Source organism: Buteo buteo, chromosome 25, assembly GCF_964188355.1.
Source record: "Buteo buteo chromosome 25, bButBut1.hap1.1, whole genome shotgun sequence".
NCBI lineage: Eukaryota > Metazoa > Chordata > Aves > Accipitriformes > Accipitridae > Buteo > Buteo buteo.
The window spans coordinates 14,157,375-14,181,237 of NC_134195.1; the positions used below are offsets into that span (position 1 = coordinate 14,157,375).

The 23,863-nt window shown below is 38.6% G+C and overlaps 1 protein-coding gene across 1 annotated transcript in view; it reads right to left on the reverse strand.

The window, feature by feature from the left end:
- Nucleotides 1-23,383, reverse strand: part of PRKX (protein kinase cAMP-dependent X-linked catalytic subunit) — a 62,110-nt gene extending 38,727 nt beyond the window's left edge. Inside the window, exon 1 of the mRNA XM_075057335.1 lies at nucleotides 22,910-23,383. Coding sequence (XP_074913436.1) covers nucleotides 22,910-23,099 — 190 coding nt within the window. The 5' untranslated portion in view covers nucleotides 23,100-23,383. The remainder of the gene's footprint in view (nucleotides 1-22,909) is intronic.
- Nucleotides 23,384-23,863: the final 480 nt, after the last annotated feature.

Here is a 23,863-nt window from a genome sequence, read left to right on the forward strand (position 1 = left end):
TGTCTTTAAACAAAATAAGCAGAATCCTTGAAAGTTTCTCCTCTCTTTTATTATTTATTTATTTTGAAATACCAGGGACCATAAATAATAAATAATAATAAATGAGACCAGAAAGTCACCAGCTTGCTGGTGATAAGATAACCTTTAATCCTTTCCATTTCTAAACAGCTCTTAGAACACTGAATTTAAATGCATGTCCATGTCCCTTCACAAAACTTTCACATCCACAATCTTCAGAACAAATTCTCATGAAACTGGTATTTCCCCACTTGATTCTTCAGTGGTATTTTTGTAACTCTTCCCATGCCTTCCGCTACCTGTGATCCATGACATGTTGATATAAAAATGAACAGATGAGTGGATGAAAAGTTTTTCCCCCGTATTGAAAATAAGACATTGCAAAGTCACTATTACTCCTACTTTTACCTATTAAATATTGCACATGAAGTGTTGATAGGCCTCAACTGCAAAACTGTTTTTTAATAAAAAAAGCTCAAACAGAAACCTTTAAAGAGGTACTCCTTTTTCACCTAGAAACTAAGCTCTATACTACTTTTGCTGAATTAAATTTAGGAGGCCTGTTGAAACAGTGTATTTTAAATGATACCAAACCCCTTCTAGAAGTAAAGCATATCAATCTGTATTGACCCGATTTAAAAAAAAATTCACCTATCACGTTTTAAAAGACAAGTACAGTTAAGCTAAGATCAGGTACCTGTCTGGCTAGCAACACATTCCAAGTTAAAACACTAGAAAGCATTAAATTATCTATTTCATCTGACAAGAATTTCAGGTAATTAAAGCATTATCAACAAGTGTCACTTTTTAATAGTTGGAAGAGAATCTGTAAATCAGAAAGTATACTAGCAAGATAGGCCATCTTTGGACTTTTTAAAGTTATAAAACGTCTTTCAAATCCTATTCACAGAATTGCTTCTTTCAGGTAGGGAAAGAGTAAAATAAGCATATTAACCAAGAGCTTCTTGGAATGCAAATATGAAAAAGAAGGATTTTTTTGTGTTGGTTTTTTTTTTTTTCAAAAAAATAGATCCCTCAAACAACAAAAGCCAGACATACAAAACCCAACATACAGCCATCTCCTGTCCATTAACTAGTGCTCAAAATTCCCATAAAGTTTAGAGCAATTCAGGATTCTTCCTAAATGAATTTGTGCTCAAAGTTAATCTTTTATGATTGCTTTAATTATTTTTTTTCTTTATGTGTTTAAAAATACTATGAAAAAGCTTTCTTAAAATGAAACCGAAAACAAAATGATGGACATTTAGGCTAAAAGTTACTATTTTTAATTGAAGTATGTTACACTTTCGCTTACCAAGAACAAAATAATACATGAACACATCACAAAGTAACCAGCTCAGGCAAAGAGAAGGAAAACCAAAAAGATCACTCTAGCATAATTCAAATCCCCAGTTTTAAGCTACAAGATTCCTTTTGATTGTTAAGAAAAAAAAAAGCAAAAAAAAAAAGCTATGACGGCAACATTTTATATTATAACCCCAAATTATGAATCCTGATCTCTCTTCAGATACTGTTTAATTTTGGGTCTGCTGTTGTGAATACATGGCTCCTACTTCTTGAGTTGGCATTAGTACTACATTCAAAATTTTGAACTGGATGTCCCATTAGCAGTCTAAGACAAAAGGGATTAACCTCTAATTTTCTATGAGGATGAGTAACTTGCAGTTTATCTCTGGTAGTACATAAAGAATCAATTCCAGTAAAACATTAATACACCATTTTTCACTTATTCTATTCTGATGATGAGCTAGAAGTGCTTCCAAGTGATTTTTCCCTCCCGCCCAATGAAGGTAAGAAGAAAGATGGTGAGCAAAACCTATTCAGGGACATATTAAATTGGAAAAAACATCTCTGTTGCTAGGTTTAATTCCCACAATCAAATCTTTACCCAAGAGGGCAGTAAAGCTTTCTCTCTCATCATTTGTCAGCACTTCTATCTTCACCTTCAGTTTGCCTGTATACAGGAATCATTTACAAAACTGATTTGGCTAGTTGCTTTACTCACATTCAGCATGGAGATATTTAGTTCAATCTTCCACAAAAAAAACCCCCAAACAAAACAATTTGCTATGTCACAAAGTCAAGGACAGACTTAACTTTTTCAAGTAACTTCAACTAAAGGGAACAGTCATTAAGGTCTTAAAAGTTTAAAACAGCACCTCTGTAGAAGATGCACCAGAGTTCAGGTATTTAATAGATTGTTCCAGTAGCTTTTGCTCTGCCAGTTACTACAGATGAATGTATTGGGTCCTATATGTTGCTGCGAAACTACTGTATGGACAAAGCTTACAATTATACCCAAAGAAAACAGAAAACCTTAAAATAAAAGTTGACTAGCCAAACGATTACAGAACACGGCTGTGCCCTAAACTCATGTTCTCATCTAAGAAAAAGAAATAAAAATAACATTTTGATGACTAAGAAAAAAACACAAATGCAATAATCCATGAAGGATTTAAAGAGTGACTTCGTTCCACAGAAGTTAAAGTTAAATGGAGTCTGATAAAGATCAGAGACACATGCAGCAGCATGGGTTGAAACTTTAACAGCAGCCCCCTCTGAACTATGTGAGGCTAAATAGGGGTGCTTAGAAGGTACCTAACACCTGATTCAGCCACTTTCCTTTTCAGTCCAGAAATATGTGCCTCTACACACTTCCAGGATTTTTACATAACCAGCATATTTTTGTCTGTCCCAAAACTCAGCTCTTACAGATTTCTTCCTTTGTTTTCCCCGATAGAACTACTTGATGCAAGTCAGTCCCATATTAACGCAAAGAAAGTATCAGGCTTAATATCCTTGACTGTGTCCTTTTAAAAAGCAAACAAAAAAATCTTGTTAAAGTACAAAGGGTTATTATTGCTGAACAAATGTAATAAAAGCCACATTGTTTGTACTTGACCGATTTCCTCCTTCACCAGTGCTGGACAGAAGCCTTTGAGGGACTGGTACCTCTTATACATTCCTTTCAATTACATTTCGCTTCCATCTTCACCTAAAGTAGTGCTAAAGGAGAAACAAATCAAGGGGGACATTTCACCTATTTAAAAATATGGGGTTTGTGCACTACTTTTGAAACAGATTATCTATTCATTACTTAATTTGGTATTTCTACAATGCTTTTGAAGAGCTCTTGGATGAAGACAGATCAAAGACTTTGACTTAATTTAAATGTACTCAGCACGTTTTAGTTCTCTCATCTGTTTCAGGAAATAGCTAATAGGCGACTAATAGAAAACTGTTCAAGATTACCTATGCCCTGCTATTTTGTGTGCTACCACAGAATTAGGCACAGAAGGCCCTAGTCCAGAAACACATTTGCATACTTACCCACACGCGTACCAGCAAAACTGAAATTTAGCTAGAAAGGCCAGGTTGAAATCCTGGCCTTTATGCTAATATTCAGAAAGCAAATTCTATCAAATTAGCAGTGAAATTAAAGTTCAGTGGTGGCCAATACCTACTTTTCCAGTTGGTTTTGTTTTTTTTTTTTTTTTTTTAGTTTAACCTTTTTTCACTCAGACTTTTTACTTTCATTTTTTAAATTTCACTGACCTAGAGCTAACTCAGGATAACAAAAAAATAACCCCAAACCTCTGGGCATTCACATTGAAGACAAAGCCTGTCCACTGAGTAGTAGCTAAAGGCCTCAAAGCATCAGAAAGTTTGATCTTTGCATTCTACCTTCAAACTTGAAGACTGGTATTTTTGAAAAGTGACAAACTGGAGTTCTTTCTTCTTTCAAAGATAGATTACCACCACAGAGGACCACATAGCTCCACATCATCTCTTTATGGTTGGACATTAAAAGATACAATGGATATATGTCCTGAAAGGCCGCCATTGTTCTTGGCCTGTTGCAATTCATGGTGGGAACTTATAAAAAGTCATTTCATAATATAAAAAAACAGAAGTAGTAAAGCTGCAGACTAACAGTGTACAAGCAGTAACTGACGAGCTCGTTTGTACCCCAAACACAAGCTGAGAGAATTTCTCCACCTTCTAGGCAAACAAAAAACAGCCTCCCCAGACACCTTGAACTGGAACTTCCTCACTTATTACAGAGCTTACCTTTGCACCAGCCAGGTAGAATCCTTTCCCAGTCAACGGAGGGAAAAAAGGCACTTCTTTATTCAACTGAGCAGTTTTACACCTCCAATTTACGAACTCAGAAGTACCTACTTCGCTCTGCTGATTATAAAGTGATTCTACAAATGTAGGTTTGATAGTCATTTACACTGCATAGGTCTACATTCAGACAGGAGAAACCAACCTTGAAGTTATATGGTCTGATAAGTGCACATGGGATTTCATGACATGGAAATTATTGACACAGAATATGCTAATTTGTGTAAGGAAGTATACATTTGTGTGGTTTAAAAAAAGAATTGTTAGCAACTCACTAAATTCTTCATATGTGTCACCAATACTATGCCAAATGATACCTATATAACTTCAGCACTCTGACGCAAATAAAACTTACTGGCACAATATCACGAACGTGCCATTAAAAAGTCAGCTCATTCATCTAGCAATTTTTTAAAAAATACCTATATAGTTAATAAACAGACATCACACACAAGAAAGAAGAGATATAGATTTTACAAATATTCACAGCTCAAACCACATCCAATTTGCAAGCTTGCATTTACCCGTATCATCTGTAATTTTACATATGTCATGCAAGTTTATACAGCACAACAGAGTCTTAGAAGGTACTTTAAACTATTGTTTACATTGCAAAACAGCTCAAGTGTAGACAGAAACAGAAAAATATTTCTGATACAACTAAGCCCTTCTCTGAAAATTTTATTTAGTTTGATCTTTGCTTTGAATGGGTTGTACTGAGTACTAGAGATTTTATCATAACATGCACAAAGGACTTAGTGTTGTAACTATAGCAAAACGAATACCTTCCCAAAAGACTCAAATGATTTTTTTACATCTGTAAGCTATGAACAGTGTTCTGGGCCACAGAGACCCTATATTCTATCTTCTGTAAATGAAGTCTCTCAAAACAAAACCAAGCTTCAAACCAGTAAGAATCTTCTCCTAAAACACTATTTCAATCTGGAACAGGCACTGCAAATGGATTTCTTTTTAGTTGAGGGTTAATACACTGAGAATTCACGAGTGGAACAAAGTATTCCTCAAAGAGAACGCTTTGTTTATATTCATAAGGCAGCACCAACTGATATTCCTGAGAGACTACAGAGTAAAGATGCATTATGTATCTAGAATTTACTTCACGTGTTCATTACCTTTCCAAATTCTCTCATACTATACCATACAAAAAAAAATAGTGTAACACTGTCCAAGGTAAGGTGATGAAATCACTGTTGCTTGGCACTAGAATGGACATAATAATATTCTGCACCTAAAGAGCTATCATGCAAGAAAGAGAAAGTAAGTCTAGAATATCCAAATAAAGCTATATCTGATAAGGAACTGGAACAAATACACTAGCACAAATATTAAGTTTCAAAACCTCAGTCTCCAAATTCCATTCTCAAATATCAATTAAACATTTCAGAAGAAAATCACTGTAGTGCCCAGGAATTACATTACTGATAGAAGACTGTATTAATACCTAATGTAAATGAAGACGTCAGTGTTAATTTAATGGCTATGTTTACTGTAAACACTTAAATACTCTAGCAGAAAGGGACTGTGGTCTTTAAATTTTTCAGGCTATTCGGGATTGTATGGACGACTACACTTTTTTCTCTCTAATGCAGAAAAATAAGTCTAAACTCAATTAAAATTCTGCTGTCTTCTAACTTCAGTTCAGCCTACTATACAACTGAAACACAGAATAGATAGGGGTTTTTTTCTATTTTTACTATGTGGTTTCTTAATAAGAAAGAAAAGCCACTCTACCAAATTTCCACATTTAGAAGCCAACTGCCTGTTTTAGTTTTATACACACATTCTCCTTCCCCTCCCATCTCCAAACTAGGATTCAGTTTCTCTCCAGTATTATACCTCTGAATATCATACCCAAGAAACCCATCCAAGACAACAAATAAGACTTTAAAGAGAAGGTTGTACATCACTGACAATTATTTAAATGGACAAAAATGAACCAGGATGAAAACATTTGAGAATTTATGAAAGAGCACACCCAAACAACCTACAAATAAATTCCTTTCATAAAACAACCTTGATTTTCAAAGTGACTCTCAAGAAACAAACTGTATGAGAAAACAGAAATCAAGAGGTGAACAGGTCACTACAGTAAACACTAAAGTAAGTTTCAGAGGCTATGGCATATATCTTAACAGTCATAACAGTAAGGTTAGACTTTTTTGGCTGATACGAGATGGCATTTTTGTGCCTGACGTTGTTTCTGTACATTTTTTTCTTTTTTTAAAGCATAAAATCATCTAAGATACAACATTTATTTTAATGCCACGTGCATTAAATACAGTTTGCTAACTTCATACGTCTGAAAACACAGGTGGGAAGATGCAGTATGTCACAAACAGGCAAGGATATAGGTGAACTCCCTAACAATAAAGTTTTCCCCATCCAAAAGCAAGGTTGACATACAAGGATATGGAAATAAATTTCTTTTGCAATAACTACTACCTGCTCCTGAACAAAGATACTTAAAGAGTAAATATGTATAATAAAGAATTTATCAGATTTTAAATTATTCATGAGTCACAATATGAAACAGAGAATTCTTCACACAGTCACATGAAGAGCAAAGAGAAGGATAAGGTTCAAAATTAAACACCCATGACATAGGGAAATAAAATATCCTACAGGACCTATGCTTCAATCACACATAGGCCAAGGCTTTTAAGATTCCCAAAAGGATGCTTTGTTTGGACAGGTGAGCACAATTTAGCTTACCTTAACTTACACTTACCAAGCTGCAATATTCACTCCTGAATTTCCAAGCTAATATAAACACTGGAGAAATGCTAAGCTCGTTACTTCTTGGAATATTTATATCAAAACACAGGTAAGTTACTTCAGACCCATTTTATACTATTTGATAGCTAGTTTTATAGAACGACAAACATACCTAATATAAAACAGGATATGTAGCATGAGAATGCTTAAACCTGAGCAAATCAAAACCTGTATTGCAGAACACTAAGTCCCATTAATGGGACAGTATATGCTTCTTTAAATTGTATACAATCTTTCAAAATACAGATATCAAGTGTCATTTCTGATGACAATTGTGTTCAAATTTATGATTTCTAAATTGTTTGAGAAGGACTTTCTTAAATATTATCTGTCAATTCAAGGACTGTCTCCATTAAAATAAATTTTAAAAGTCACCTCATCTTCATGTTGCAGGATTTGAACAATACCATAGACAAAAATCCATATAAATCCAGAAGAAGGAAAATAGTAGGTACATACATGAGCATATACCCTACACAAATCCTTCCGTAAGACCTGAGAACTTGCCATAAAATCTGAAAGCACTTCAAACACTGTCAAACAAATTTAGTTCAGTTTTTAAATACATTGAGAAGAAAAGACCGCATAACTCTTCACATGTATTGAGTCTGGGCTGATAAAATCTCATCCTTACTAATGACCCAGTGTTGAAGACTTACCTCAAATTGCAGAATCTCAGCCTAAGAATTAATTGGATTCACCCACTAACTTGAGGTGACTAAGCCCAAAGTAGTACAGTGGCAAATCACTTAAGGTGTGTACACCAGAAAAGTCAATTGAGATGTTAAAAACTGCATTTCAGGACAACTGGTTGGACAATACACTGAGTCAATACACATGGACAGCTCTCCATCCTAACTGAACTGGCTAATCTGAAGAATGCCTCAAATGGAAAACAAAGCTTTAACAAGAAGACAAAACACATACCCCCCCCAAACCCGTCTCCATTGTCTGTGACAGTCAAAAGCATGAGGAGATCAGAACTTTGAGATCTAAAACTGATGAGTCCATGATTAGTGTTACCTGGTTACACCCTTTCTCACAAACCTCTACTCTAGACACAAGATTTTAATTTTTACATATAGTGTATTTAGAATACTGCATGGAAACTTATTCTCAGCATTAAACATTTATCAGTTGCTCTATTCCACAGTTCATGAGGAATTATTTCCTGAATCTTACCTCATAATGCTCTGTATGGTCATGAAGAGTATCAAGGACATTATGTAGTAGTAATAATAGTGAAGAGTACTAGATAGACCTTACTAATAGAAACAGAATTTCCAACCCATCATATCATGGTTACAGTTATGAGCTAGTCAGCCATACAGAACCCTTTTTATATCCCCAGTGTTCTCGCTTTCTAGTCACTGAAAGCAGTTAGTCATTAATACTCAGATCTTGAAATGAAAACCAAGCTCTCTTTTTTCATAAGAATCAATATTTTCTTTTAGATTTTCAGTTATTTCACTCTGCTATCTGATGTATGTCTTCATCATACACAAATTTCTTAGCAACATATACCCATATCATATACATAGACATATGGGTATATAATATACACATACACCGATTTACTCAACCACAGGTTATTTATTTTGTTTACTGCCATAGTTGCTTCTCACTTCTACTCTCTCCCATTCTCTCACCCCACAAAATCTCAGAATTAATTATCTGAATTGAATCTAATATTTAAAAACAGGTTCACAGTCTGCAGCAAAGAGAGCAATGAATAGCAAATCCAACACCACCTTGATAGGATAGATTAAATTACAGCTAATTGAATTCATGAGCTGTAGTTCACACGCCAAGAGTACTTGTCATGCCCTTGTAGACTCTTTCTCCAAAATTGTAGCATCATTGCTTACTAAGAGGTTCACTCACTGTTATAGTTGACACGGCAAACCTTTCAACAGAAATGTATTTTAAATTATTCATTTTAAAGAATAAGCATTTCGATATAATTTATAATTCAGGACTTACTCTTAAAGAAATAGTGCACAAGCACAAATGTGGTAAAATTAGAAAGCCAGACAAAAGGATCAGAAATGAACACAAAAGCAGTTGTCCTGGTTTTGGCTGGGATAGAGTTAATTTTCTTTCTAGTAGCTGGTACAGTGTTATGTTTTGGATTCAGTATGAGAAGAATGTTGATAACACACTGGTATTTTCAGCTGTTTCTAAGTAGTGTTTAGACTAAGTCAAGGATTTTTCAGCTTCTCATGCCCAGCCAGCGAGAAGGCTGGAGGGGCACAAGAAGTTGGGAGGGGACACAGCCAGGACAGCTGACCCAAACTGGCCAACAGGGGTATTCCATACCTTATGATGTCATGTCCAGTATGTAAACTGGGGGGCAGTTGGCCTGGAGCGGGGGGGTGGATCATTGCTCGGGAACTAACTGAGCATCAGTCGGCAGGTGGTGAGCAATTGCATTGCGCATCACTTGTTTTGTATATTCCAATTCTTTTATTATTATTGTTATTTTATTATTATCATTACTGTTTTCTTCCTTTCTGTTCTATTAAACTGTTCTTATCTCAACCCTCAAGTTTCACCTTTTTTTTTTCCAATTCTTTCCCCCATCCCACTGGGTGGGGGGAAGTGAGTGAGCGACTGTGTGGTGCTTAGTTGCTGGCTGGGGTTAAACCATGACACCAATCCACCTGGGCCGGGTCATCAGTTCACATATAACCCAAATCAGTTGTAACTGAAGGTTACTGGTATCTGACAGTTATTAGTTTATCATCCATTAACACTTTTTACAGAAGCTGAAGCATATTAAGTTTACAGCAGCAAAAATAAAAGGCATAGTTCTGCCCTGAAGAGAGATGAAATATGCCAAACAAGAAAAATTATTAGGCATATTAGATATTTACTATTCTATGAAGTGAACTACAGTTTGTTTCAGATGCTTGCACATTTCCTAGGAACAAGTAACAGTCTCAAAAGACAAGACAGAGACTGATAAAATTATTTTTTTCATATATGAGAGGTCCTCCTACATCACTGACAGAAGAGGAAATTTGTGTTGCACTATCCAAAATATACCTCCTCAGGAAGTACCAGAAGCTGTGCCAATGACTAATACAAATATCTTTCTTCTTGACATAAAATGTTATCCTTAAGAGGATTTGCCAGCATACAAGCTAAATACCATCAATGTTTAAAAAGTCCCTAAGCACCTGTTTTCATTGTATTGCCCTTTTTAGTCAAGTTTACCGAGTTCCTCAGTCTTTTAAAATGAGGTCTGTGTACAACATGCAAAACTCTTTGGAGATGACTGTACTTTATGGTAAATTATTCAATAGTTTGCAGCAGGAAAAAAAAAAAGGATTTGTCTTGCTTATAAAACTACAACTATGCTTTTTTCCTATTACTACAATCATAGTTTAATTTTATTTCAAGAATCATATTTCGGAGAACCAATGGAGGCCAAGCAACAAAGCTATGTTTGTTCTCAAACAATGCAACTCCTAACATCTCTATCAAAAATGAAAGCCAATTAGACTAGAAATCACAACTAGTCTGGGAATATCTGGAGTTCTGAATCTCTCCCTACCTGTTACATCTAATTGCCATCAGGAGAATTTTTTCCTCCTACAAATATTTTAAATGCCAAAACATGTGAAGATTAGAGAGAGGTTTATCAACGTATTTTCTTACAGGAGATAAACTGGCAGTATTTCATGCGAGAGTGCCCAGCTTTAGGGTATCAGTGAATCCCTAGCTGGTTTATTTCCAGATGAAGCAGTAACATAAAGTTGCTGACATCACACACTAAGTATTAACTAGCAACAACTACAAGTTCAGATATACCCTACCAAATCAAGCACTAGTAACATTTTCTTCACATACAATCATGTAGAATACCCAACTGTGTTCCTAGCCAGACTTTTACTCTGTTCTACTTGTTTTGCTCTGGAAAGAAACAATATCAAGGAAACACAAACCTACCTAAACAAAATGGAAGTGTATCAAAATAGCGTTAAATCTTCTTATCCTACTCTCTTTTTCCAACATCATTTTTATGTAGGAATTCCAACATTTTGAACCAAAGGTATAGCCTCACCTAAGCATTCATCTCTGTTACTGCCTGCCAGCCCTCTGACTATTCATCCACTTTGATAGTCCCCATTTCACTAAGAACCCTCTTCATTAATACACAAATAGCAACCATGCAAAAAAGTCAGTAAAATTCAAACAGAATGTTTAAAATTAACACAGAGGTGTGAACCCTTGTCTCCAAACACAGTGTCAAACCACTTCACTTGCAATTAAACATTTAAGATCAAGATTCAAAGACTATTTCTATTGCAGGCTTTTATCACCAAGGTACACTCCTAGGAAACTCTAAAAAGCAATGTGAAACAGGCATACTCTAAGCTATGAAATCAGTAGCTATGCAACCAAATCCTGCTTTAGTTCTAAGTTAGATGGGTTTACCTGCAGACCTGCCAGAAAAAAAAAAAATAAGGACTGCTGAGGGACTGGCTAATTAGCCACAAAGCCAGTTGTCTTCTGCATTTCCTATTTCACAATGTTGCTTCTCTATTTACTATTAGCATGTATTGCAAGGTCTTCTCACCAGGTAAAAGAATTCACTGATAAGTAACATCACCTGCAGTATAGCACAATACATACATATTTCACGTTAACAGAATATTAAAAATCCTTGCTAAACAGGATTTTAAGATTCTATTTCTCAATCTGCCTCTGATGTCAGTCAGGTTGAATATTTATGGAATTACACCCTAGCCACATCTTATGATCACCTTCAGCTCACAAAATTAAATCGTATTACACTTTTTTTGGGTGGTTGGGGAAGGCATAATTCCAAAATACCCTTTGGGTTTCAGATGTCAAATACTGTTATTTCACCAAATGCACAACTCACTCAAATTGTCCTATCACAGAGCATTGTTTTCCCAGAATTATCCCAAATCAAGCCAACAGCGCTGTACTCTGCCTAACTTACAACCGACAGTGCAGTAGGAGCATTGCAAAATTTAGGCCTACCTAACAACAAAGGCAGCAAAAAAACCGTCTCCACTGCCACCAAAATAAAACTTTTAGCTTACAATAAGTGTTGCAGATACAAAGAGTTGAGACAATTCTAGAAACTCTCTTCACTTAGACATTTAGAACAAAGGATATAGTTTATTTTATTAAACACATAAAAGGGATAGCTTTCATAGGCTTTACAGCATCAGGAATGGATGTGCCCCACTTTGCTTCTACTTTCAAATGACTAAGTATAAAATGTATACGACTGAAATCCAAAAAATTAACTTAAAAAAACACACCCCCACCCCACCCCCCAAGAAGAAATATATTTCCATGTCTTTTAAAACACTTTGCATTAACTTTGGTGTTAGTTCTTTTTTTCAGATTCTTTCCAAATCTCAGTTACTTTGTTTTCCTTCTAATGGTTCTGTCTTGTAGGACACACGGTCTTTCTCACAGCTTCTTCCCAGCTGCCTTTTCTAGCAGAAAAAAAAAAGTAACAAAACCAACTTTAATCAAGGAAAATTTTCCATGAACAGATCCAGGGCATCACTGCTATTCACTGTGAAATTACTAGGAGAGATTCAGAAAGCTTTTAAACAGAATATTTTGAATTAAGTTGTAATACTGGGAAACTTTTAGAAATACTTTTAAATATATTATATCCCAAATGACTTTATTTCCAAAGTTATTAATGAAAGAGCAATTTCTACATACATGGTTGCTAACATGAATTTAAGTGGATTGAACTATGTCAGTCACTAAAAAAGGAGGAAGAATAATGTTGTTGATCCAGTAGAACTTCTATATCTGACACTTCTGAGTGTGACAACTGGGTGGGTTAAATAAGGACATACTGCAGAAGGCTTCATAGGCCTTTGAAAGTCACAAAATTCAGGGAGAGTTTAGTGGCCTCAGAACACAAATTCAGCATACCAACATGCAACCTGAAACATTTTCATGAAAGAGGGGACAAGAATCCCAGTTTAGAAACAGACTGACCAGCAGCTGTCCTCATTGTTTGTTCTCCAGGGACAGACAAGGAGTTACCCACTAATCTTCCTGAAAACAAACTAAAAATTTACAATGCATACTCTGAAGTTATTTTTGGCAGACCATACAAATTAGAACTGTACAGGCTATCATCTCCTGTACCCAAGGAGCTGTAAAGAAGCCAGTACCAAGCTGGGGGGAAGAGGTCTGAGGCTAGAAGTCTGTCATCAGTTTTGAGGCAGGTGGCTAGAGGAGTCTGCTATTATAGCACCCAGAAGTTTTACATAAACACAGTCAGCTCCAGCCTCTTGTTTTTCATATTTGCCATCCATATAGCTATTACAGTGCATCCTAATTAGTAGATCAGCAAAGTAAAAATCTTACACCCAGTTTAGCCTGTTTCTGAAGAGTCTATGGAGGCATAGCTCTCTTAGCATCTACCTAAACAACTTTGGAGCATTTAATTTACTGACTGGAGCACTACCACAGACCCCTAAAAAGCAATACTGACTAGATACTTTGCTTTAATCCAGAGAGCTCCCTGCACCTCAAACAATAGTGGCAGTGTCATTACCCTAAATATTTCAAATTGCTCAGAATGCCCATATTCCTCAATACAAACAGAATGACACTTAAGCAAATGCCACAAATGCTGTATAAGAAGCTAAGTTTTAATGAAGAACCATACCAAAACTCAAATACTGCATAGTGGGCATCCTAAATGGTCACTTTATATAATTTTGGTAACAAACCATTACCTCCGATATAAGAATCATGTAAAAAAAAACCCCAATGAAACAAAAAAAACCCAAACCTTGGCAGCTCCACATGCTTTCCTCTTGTATTAGGCAATGTAAGAGATTACGTAGTCGCTTTTTCCAGGCAAAATAACGTATTGTATTGATAGGTTTAGTGCTTTTTAAAAGTATGCATTAGACAATGTCAAGCGTACACGAGAAAAACAAAAGCGCATTTAAGTTGCGGGTTACAACTGCTAATAATAGTTTCTATTATATAGCTCTTCTGCCTTGAGTTGCCTTTCCCAAGTACTCCAATAAATACAACATATAAATCATTACACCTGAATTCTTGCAAATTGCATGTTAGAATAAAATTAACAAATACCAGATATGTGACCTTTCATGAAAAATTAGCTCAGAATCAATCCTTTAAGTAAAAAATATCCCGGTTAAAAAAAAAAAAAATGCTACATGTTGTAGATACTGTATGAATACTTTGAAGAAAAAACTGCTAAGTGCAATAGCCAATTAAGAAATTCTATATATGCTGACAGAGAACGAGCAGACTTTTCCATACTCTCATTCTTTCTACATCAAGCTATAAAATTCTAGAACTTAGGTTTTATGAGTTTATATAAATTTAAATATATACATGCATATATATATAAAATCGATAATCCAATAGAGAAAGCTGTAGGTGATATTCAAACTGAATATCCAGAGAAGAAACAAGAACAAAGAAGATTTTACATAAAAATTAGTCTGTTTTAGACACCATAACTTGTTGGCATAAGGGCTACGAAATACATTGCAAACCAAGTAAAACCATATAACCAATCTACTTTTACTTTGGTATTAAATAAACAGTCCCCAACACATAAAGAGTCACAAAACTAGAAATCCAGATACTTCACAAAGTATTCAAATCGCCTGAGTGGTGCAGTTCAGATTTACTTAACTATAACGTAGGTCAAATTGAGCTGGACTTCCCTGCTCCGCCAATGGACTAAGAAAGCTGAGGGTCAAAGCAAGACTTTGGGAATGGTTCTGCTGACCAGAACAACCCAAAAGACAAGTCTAACATTCCGTTGACATTGGTATTATACAGAAATAAGTTATACCATGCAGTTCATTCACACGGAAACGATGCTTCCTTAATTCTAATGTGTTTCAGTTATAAATAAATCAATAAAACACACACACTAGCAATTTGTCTGAGGTGAAGCATATCAAAGCAGACCAATTGATTCCCTGGAGAAAAATCACAACACATATACACAAAAGTTACTGTCAATCCATTAATAGACCAGCTATCAACTGCTCCAAGCTGGGACTGGAGTGAAGGAGGGCAGAAGAGGGCAGCCGAGTGGAAAGTTTTCATGAACAAATGCCACAGATCACCACAATTTAAGACTGGATAGGACAGATGTCAGAATTCACCAAAAGAAAATCTGAGCGTCCACAAGCAACTCTGCAACACAAACATCCTCAAACTACCTTAAAATAGGTATAGATATTAATACAAATCCTTCAGCATGAGCATTACACAGCAGCTCAGGCAAGCTTATTTCACTAACCCAAAAGCACAAGCACTTTAGCAATACAACTAGCAGTTTTACTGAAATGAAGTGAAAACAGTTTAAATCTAGTTTAGGTATGCCTAAAAAGGAGAACTGTAATTGTACATTCTACAATGTAGATATGTCTAGAAGACCACATTCTGAATACTTCTAGTAATGCTAGGACTTACAGTTTCAACACCATTTTCCCTGCTCCAGCCACCTTTTGCCCTTTCAGTGAAAGAGCTTAGGTATTTACAAAGAACAGTTATGTTGCTTACACTGAATTGCAAAAACACAAAATTTAGAGTTCAATAAGACTGCAGCCCTTAAACTGTCTATAAACAGATGATTAAGTTAATCCTCATAATGAGATTGCTATTTTAGTATTTTCAGAATGCTCTTCAGAGTAGAACAAGATGTTTTCTTCAAGTTCAAAGAAGCTTTCCGAAATGATAAATCTGTATTATTCTCAGAATATTTTTTTTCTAAGATTATCAATGGGTCTAGGGAAAACCTGCTTACAGAAACACTGTAGCTATTTTATACCCTGCCCCTCTAAACCTTTAGAAGAAAACAAACATCCCTCACTGCTTCAGAGGTTACATCTTTTCAAACACCATCCCCTGAAGCCCCTCAAGAAATAAGTCTTTAATTTGCCAACTCACCATCACAACTGAAATTATTTCAATACCCTTGAAACATATTATTTACCCAAAATAAAATGGTAAACATAATACAAAGGGCAAAAATTTGAACATTTCCTTTACCAAAATTAACAAAGCAAGACTACAATTATCCACAGAAATACAATAAGATGACTGACATAAGTGGGTTTTTAATATTCTCTCATTCTGTAACATTCCACTCACTTTCCAAATACAATGTGTTTTGTTAACTACTTTCACAATTTACTCGCCTGTCTCCCAGGTGAATTTCCTTAGCACTCTAACAGTTTCTGTAGTAAAGAAGGGGCTGTACTAAGGGAAAAAATCTCTGATCTACCTTCAGTATTAAAAAAAATTCTAATCATAATAATAGTAAAGCAATATGTATTTCAAATAAAAACTGAACCACTACTCTAATGTGAAGTGCAAACAGTGCTTGAAAGAATGTTGTAACCTATACCCCCCCCTTTAAAAAAAAAAAAAAAAAAAAGGCCACATTTGTTCATTCAAGATACTATTCCTGTGGGAAAACAGAAATACAGTCTAATTTTGAGAATTGCTCTTCCCTATCACCTTAATATCCCAGGTGCACACTAACACACAGTACTCAGCAAAATTTTACTTAACAACATCTTTGAAGCTGCTACAAAACCTCTAAAACTGTGTAGGAATGGGAGGATGCTTTCCCAAGACATCGTGTTAAACTACTCCAAGTACTATTCCAAGTAGTACAAGCTAATGCTGAAGATTTTTTACACTCATAAGTATCAACAGTAAGGGAACTGTATTGTTTAACCTAAACCAATTTGGTTAAGAACAACTTATGTCCAGACAAGCCCTTGCAACGTGAACACAGAGTTCCCATCTTTTACTTCACAAAAATTCACTCTTTGTTGCTGTATACACATCTATGCCTCTCATAACAAACAAAAGTAGTACATAAACTCCACCACCCTTTCTTTCTTCTGGTATTTACATATTGCATACCACCCTTAAAGTGGACCAAACCAGGATTAAATGCACTTTAGCTGGGGATTAACTTCTCTAAGTTTTCGTGATGCAAAAACCAAAATATCAAGACATCCATCTCCAAAAGGCTGCTCTCCCTGTCCACTACAGACAGTCCAGACATGCAAACTCAGGAACCTAAACATAGAAAAGGTGAGTCAGGACCTAAGAGCCTATGTGCTCTCAACCACCAGTACTTTAAGTTCATATTTCCTCCCTTTGAAGAAGGGGAAGGAAAAAGAAAAAATCAAATCTCTATTTCTCTTCTCTCTTTTTCAGTTTGGGCTGACACACAATACTTTTGATGGAAGAATTTTTCAACAGCATCTTCATCTGGAACATTAATTTTATTTAAGCATAAACTTGGCAGGAGGAAGGTGTGGTGTTAGATGCTTTTGATTTTGTGGAAGAGGAGTTTTGGATGCTTATTTCTGAAATATTAGCACTAGTTGGGTTCAAGATTATTTGATTATTTTCATTGCAACAGGCGCTTATGGGAGTCTCTGGGCTATTTATAGGACTTGAATTATTTATCTTCAAGAATTGTATTTGAGTGTCAAAGCCCATTCTATAACATACCATGAAGTTCACAACATCAGGGAAAGAATTCTGAATTTCTTTTCACAATCAGTTAGATATATAAATATGATTAAGGCAAAAGAAACAGGTGACAGGCAAACAGGTGACTAGCCATTTACCTCAACACTGATTTTAAACACTGGAGATAGAAAAGCAGAAGCGTGAACTTTTAGTTTTCAAATGTTCAGACTTATTCCAGGTACTCTCAATTTTCTGAAAGATAAAAAAAGAGTATTTGTTTCAATCCACTTTTTCCAGCCTAATGAGAGCAAGAACCTTATGGGAAAGGACCTGGTGCTGCCTACTCCACAATAAACATTATGCCACTGAAATTCACCTCAGAAGTGGATAACAGGAAAAGCAAGAGAAGAAAGCTGAGTCACACCTGGTCATTTTCTCTCTAGAACATCAGCTATAACAATACTAAGGATTTATTTTGGGACAAGTATGATCTTGTGGGAGGGAAAAATGAAGCAAGAAAGACATTCCACAGAGAGTGAAAACAAAATCCAAGTCATTTAGCTTTATGACTAAAGTCTCAAAGATGTACAAATGTAATGGTGAATTCAGGTCACCATTACAGTCACAACATTCAGACCATGTTTTCTTTCAAAACTTGTGGCATTTAAGGATGTTGCCAAGTAAAATCATGGATTATTATTTATCATTTCAGTATCAAGAAAAGGTGAAGAAACAGGAAAAAATGCTCACAGATCCCTTAGAATTATTTTTAAATAGGTGAGGACCTCGGTAGTGAAACCAAAAATAGCACTTGGTAAGAAACAAAATTAATTTGAGCCCCTTTAAAAAAAAAAAAAAAAGCCACCAGTGTTCCCTGCTAGTAAAGAATGTAGCTATTCTGGTGCAGAATTTTTTACCTCGACTATACACAGGGAGACTAGCACTGTAATGTCCTATATAGGAGCAGAGTCCTTCTTACAGCATTAGACTCCAGTTCTGTACCTACTGTCCTGCTGATATAATGCCATTTGAAATATATGTGGCTAGCATATTTTCTGTGTGAACACAGTGAAATTAAGTATTTAAAAATATGTTGCACCTCACTTTTCCCATGTACCTTTAAAAATTTTCCCATGCTCATAAAAATTAAAATACTGGTTTGCCCAATTTTTTATTCTGCATTTGTTTAGTGTAAAGCACTTCATGGGAACAGTACTTTAAATGAATCTTTTTGCATGAAAATACTATTATTAAAATATTTCAATCAATTGAATAGATTTACAAAACCCAATTTACATTTATAAAGCCTGCTATGGAATTCATTGCACTTTGAAAAATGGGCAGGAAACAAATCTCACAGGAGAGAGGGCAAGAATAAGTTTGTCATCTTTCTCCTCCTAGAGTTCTCTTCCTTCCCCCTTCCCTATTACCATACTTTTCATTTAGGAACAAAACATTTGTTCTCCCAATTTCACCTACCCAAAAGTGAAGAAATATCTTACGGTTTTCTTGTACTTATTATTCTAGTTTATCTGAATTACTTCTTCATTATGGCACAATTAAAAATTTAATACTCAAATTCAGTACATATGTCAGGTGTCCAACTGCAGCCCCCCTGGCTACTAGAATAGGAAGGTTGCTCTTGTTAAATTCTCATCAAAACCAAGGATGATTCAGAAACTATGCCACTAGTGTTCATAGTCTCTCTCTTCCACCAACCAGGCCTACAAAAAGTTTGAAACGGATTCAGATAAGCACGGCTGGGCCATGAACTTTCAGCAGTTAAGTTTCAATAAACATGGTGGTCATGACATTTAAATTTTTGCTTCTGTGCAGCACAGAACTACCTCAGTCTTGGCACAGCTGAATATGTAAATTCAACTGAGATTCACAGAATATTTCAGCCTGGTCCAAGCAGCAGTTTCTAAGTGTACTGAGCAAATATTTGTATTTTGACCTCCTTTGAAAGGAAAATTAATCCAGAGTCAGAAGTGGACAACCAGGCACCTTCAACAGCTCCAGAGCAAGAGCACTCACCTTTCATATAGGAGGACTAGTTAAAAAACCATACACCTCAAAGGTTCAAAGCCACATGTTCAACCTCTCAGGAAGTACCCTCAAAGAAATACTCTTCCTGTTCAACCTCTCTTAGTGCCAGAAACCAGTATGCACCCCACTCCTGTGCCCTCCCCAAACCTGTAACTCCACTTTATGGACTAAATATAAGGGTACTTCCCCCAAAAGCATACCTGTACTCTAGTCTCTGCTCCCAATGCCTTTTAGCAAAGGGCCCACAAACATGAAAACAAAGGTTGAGTCCTGGGAAGTTTCGGGGAGAGAAATGTCCTCCCAATCATTATGCTAAACTGTTCTCCCCTTTTGCTCTTTCTTCCCTCACAGTGAGTTCTTTGCTAAACCAGGCACAGGGTCCAACAGAAATCACAGAGAACATGTCCAATCCAGCCTGCATTATGGTGGTCAGGTCAACAGATTTTAATCCTCTTAAACTATGAAGGATATTTAAAACAGTAGCTATTATAGTCAAAGCAGGTACCACTTCCAATTTGTTTGTTTGGTTGGTTTTTTTAAATTTTTATATGAACTTTATTCCATCCTCCAAGAGGAGGTGCCTAAAGTCAGGGATGACCACAATCTCACAGACACCAAGATCATTCCGCTATAAGACCATGGAGCTCCCCTCCCTGTTTTGCTACTTTCTCAAGCTGATAGTTTCCAAGGCCACACTGTTTCTAAACCTGGGTATGTCTATAAGCAACAATGATTCCAGCAGAGAAGATACCAGAACTTCCTGTCCTGTAATTTCTGGGTATCCCCCTCCCCACCACAACCATCTCCAAATATCTCAGATAGAGCACATGGCTTTCGAGAACATCAGCAGAAAGAAAATGGCTATTCTTATGACAGCAATCAAACTGCAGACAACTCTGAATTGCTGTAGTGAAATTGATGACAATACATTAAGCTCATCTATTTGTGCAGGGGAGATCAAAACAGGATAGGGTAATATTGACTTAAACCTCTGCTAAACAAAACCCCGTAGATACACTCTTTCAGTACATGTGACATAAACCTAAACTGTACTTAACAAACTCAATTCAAAAATATTTAAGCCAAGCAAAAATGAGCCTTTCAAGCTCAACTACATACACATCTACATAGTACTCTGCAGTATTCTGCACTGATTTAACCTGCAGCCCATTTAACTCAGGAATGCAACGTAGCATGTTAGCAGGCTTGTACAGAGCAGCCTAATCTCACAGAGTTACCGGCTCAGATCTCAGATGCACTACAGACACATTAGCAGGGCACTGCATCTTTTATGAACTCTGCCACTCAGAGGCAGGTATAAATGTGTCGAGTTTCAGTATCACTTTGAGGCTGCTATATTGCTTCCTGGTCAGGAGCTAGATCCCTTCCCTCCTCACAGTCTTCTAGTGAGGCGCACAGGCATATCATAAACTCATTTTGAAACCAACTTACAACAAGCCAGCTCAGCTTCTTTCGTAGGGTAAGGCCTTATGTATTTATCTGTGCATATTTTTGTACCCTTCAAGTTTTGTGTTTTGTCTTCCTTCTCACTATAAAACAACCAATGCCACGGTTCATAAGAGATGCTAAGAATGGTTGTCATCTCAGACGGAGCTATCTGAGAAAAGGAGAAAAAAAAAAAAAAATCAAGCTGGGGAAGACAAAGAAGGAAGGGAGACTGTTCTTTAAGTATCCTGTCAGTGCCCTGACAGGCAGCTATCTGCTCCTTTTACATTTTATTCCCTTCTCTGTGTCTTCATATCAACCAGCCTCATTTTTTTTAAGTCTCTCTATACCTTTTGTAATCACAACTTTCCTCTTCCTTAACCTCTAAGGAACACTGCACAGAACACTCTAAAAAGATATGCTGTTTAAAATTGACACCAGGATTATTTCCATGTTTCTTCCTTGGCCTTGGGGACATTTCCGTGACTTTTATGCCTTCTTTAAAAATTACAATTTTTCTGCAGCCTATGCTTCACTTTAAGTCATAATCCTCTGTGATGACAATTGTATCCACAGCAACTAGTCATGATGTAACAAACAAGATCTACCACTTCTGGTGGAAAAAAAAGCATCACAAACCTTTCAAGCAGTCTCTTAATAATTTTAATTAATTTTTCAATAAAATGCCTGTTCACATTTTAAATTGGAAAAAATATCTCAAAAACCAACGTGCTTCAAGAGAAGATAACGTGATCTTCACCGATCACATTCTCAGGCATGGTCTTCACCGATCACAACACTCTCAGGCCTTTCCAACTCCATATTTAAAGACTTACTAAACCCATCAACTTCACTAAGAAAGGGTTTTAAATCACACCTTTTTGGCTAAAGAGAGCTTAAGGAAAATGAAGATTTACAGCACTTGCTGGAATAAACCTATTCAAAATCATTTCACAGTCCTATGAAGAAAAAAAAAAAAGAATAAAACTTCCGTATAGTTGAACATACAAGACTTCACACCAGGTGCAAAACCGTATGTAACTATACGTACTTTCAAACACAACGCACAGACAGATACAGTGGATATGAACACAATGAACATCATCACTGATGTCTGAAGTGCCAATTTATTAAACACACGCGTTTACTCTGCAGTGCCGCTGATTACAGGCGGTTTTCAGTAAGCGTGGTAGATGTGACACGCAGCCTTGCTTTCTACCAAAATTCTACACACGCAAAGCATCTCTGCATCAACATTCAGGGCAACAGCGCGTTGGGGTTTTGAAATATACTTAGCTGCCTCCAGTTAACCTGTCTGATCTCTTCACCGGCCCGACAACCGCATTTAAACGATGAATTTTTTTATCACGATGCAGGTAAGTGAAGTTAAACCAGACAAATCAGGTTTTGCACCAAAAGCTCTTTCGGCTCCAGCAGCGACCGTCCCCGTCTCCCGGGCAGGCCAAACCCGCTCCCAGCCTCATTCAGCCGCAGATCAAAACCACGATCGCGCCGCCAGAGACCGGCGACACCGGCAGCGCCGCGGCCCCTCAGCGCTCCCTCACAGCCGCCCCAGGGACGGACGACGCCGCCCGCCCAAAGCGCAGCCCCCAAACTCCACCGACCCCGCTGCGGCGCCTCTTCCCCAGGCTCCGCAGGCAGCCCCGCGGCGCCCAGCAGCCGTAAAGCCAGCCGGCGGCCCCCTCCCCAGCGCCGCCGTTGTGTGTGTGGTAGTGGTGAGGGGGGGGGGGATGGCTCCCAACGGCACCTGCCGGCCGTTAAACGGCCGCCGGTCCAGCCCCGCTGCCTCACAGAACGGGCCCGCAACGCCCGCGGCTGCGGGAGGGCAGGGGGCAGGCGGCCGGAGGCAGGCACCTGGGCAGCTCCTTTGTTCCTCCCCGGTCCCGCCGCCTCTCCCCCCCTTCCCGCACTCACTCACCCACGGTGGCCAGGGTCTCCAGGTCCTCCAGCTTGTAGGCGGCGGGCTCGGGCGCGGCGGGCGAGCCGGGACCGGCGGGGCTGGGGGCCGGCGCGGCGGGCTGAGGCGCGGCCAGCCCCGCCGCCGCCGCCGCCGCCTCGCCGCCGCTCTTCGCCCCCATTTTGGCCTTGGCGGCGCTGAAGGCGTCCATGGGGCCGAGCGGGCGCCCCGCGGCCGCTCAGCGCATGGAGAAGGGCGAGCCGAGCCGGGAAGGCGGGAGGAGGGAGAGCGGCGGGGACGCAAAGTTTCAGTCTTTCAGCAGGCGGGCTGGCTGCTGCCGCCGGGGGCTGGAGCCCGTTCCCGCTGCCGCCTCTGAGGGGGCGCGGAGCCCTTCAGCATCGCGGCCAGCCGCCGCGCCGCCCGCCACTCGCAGCGGGGACCGCCGCGCAGATGAGACAATGGCGAGGGCGAGCCGAGCCGCGCCGAGCTGTGCCGAGCCGAGCCGAGCCGCGCCGCGCCACACGCGGGGCGGAGGGGCGGGGTTTGCCCGCCTGCCGCTGCGGCACGGTCCCGCAGAGGGCGGGCGGGGAGGGGTGGGGGAAGCGCGGCCCCGCCGCACGGCGGGAGCGCGGAGCTCGCCCACCCCCCCCGCCGCGGGCACAGCCCGGGGGCGTCTGGTGAGGCCGGCGCCCTTCGCTCGGCCTCCCGCCTCAGAGGAGGCGGGGGGGGGGGCCGGGCGGATGCCGCGCCCGCTCCCGCGTTCCCTCAGTGCTGCGGCTGCGGGGGGACGACGACGACGACGACGACGGGGGGAGGTCCCGTCCGCTCCCCACGGCAAGTTAAAAACGATTGATGTGGCCCTTGCGGAGCGGCTTCCTGGCCTACCTGGTTTCACAGTGACAGCTGGGGGGGTGGGGGGGAGCCTGTCGTTCCCCACGCGTGTTCGAGTAACTCGGCGGTTCTGGGGTCGGCGAG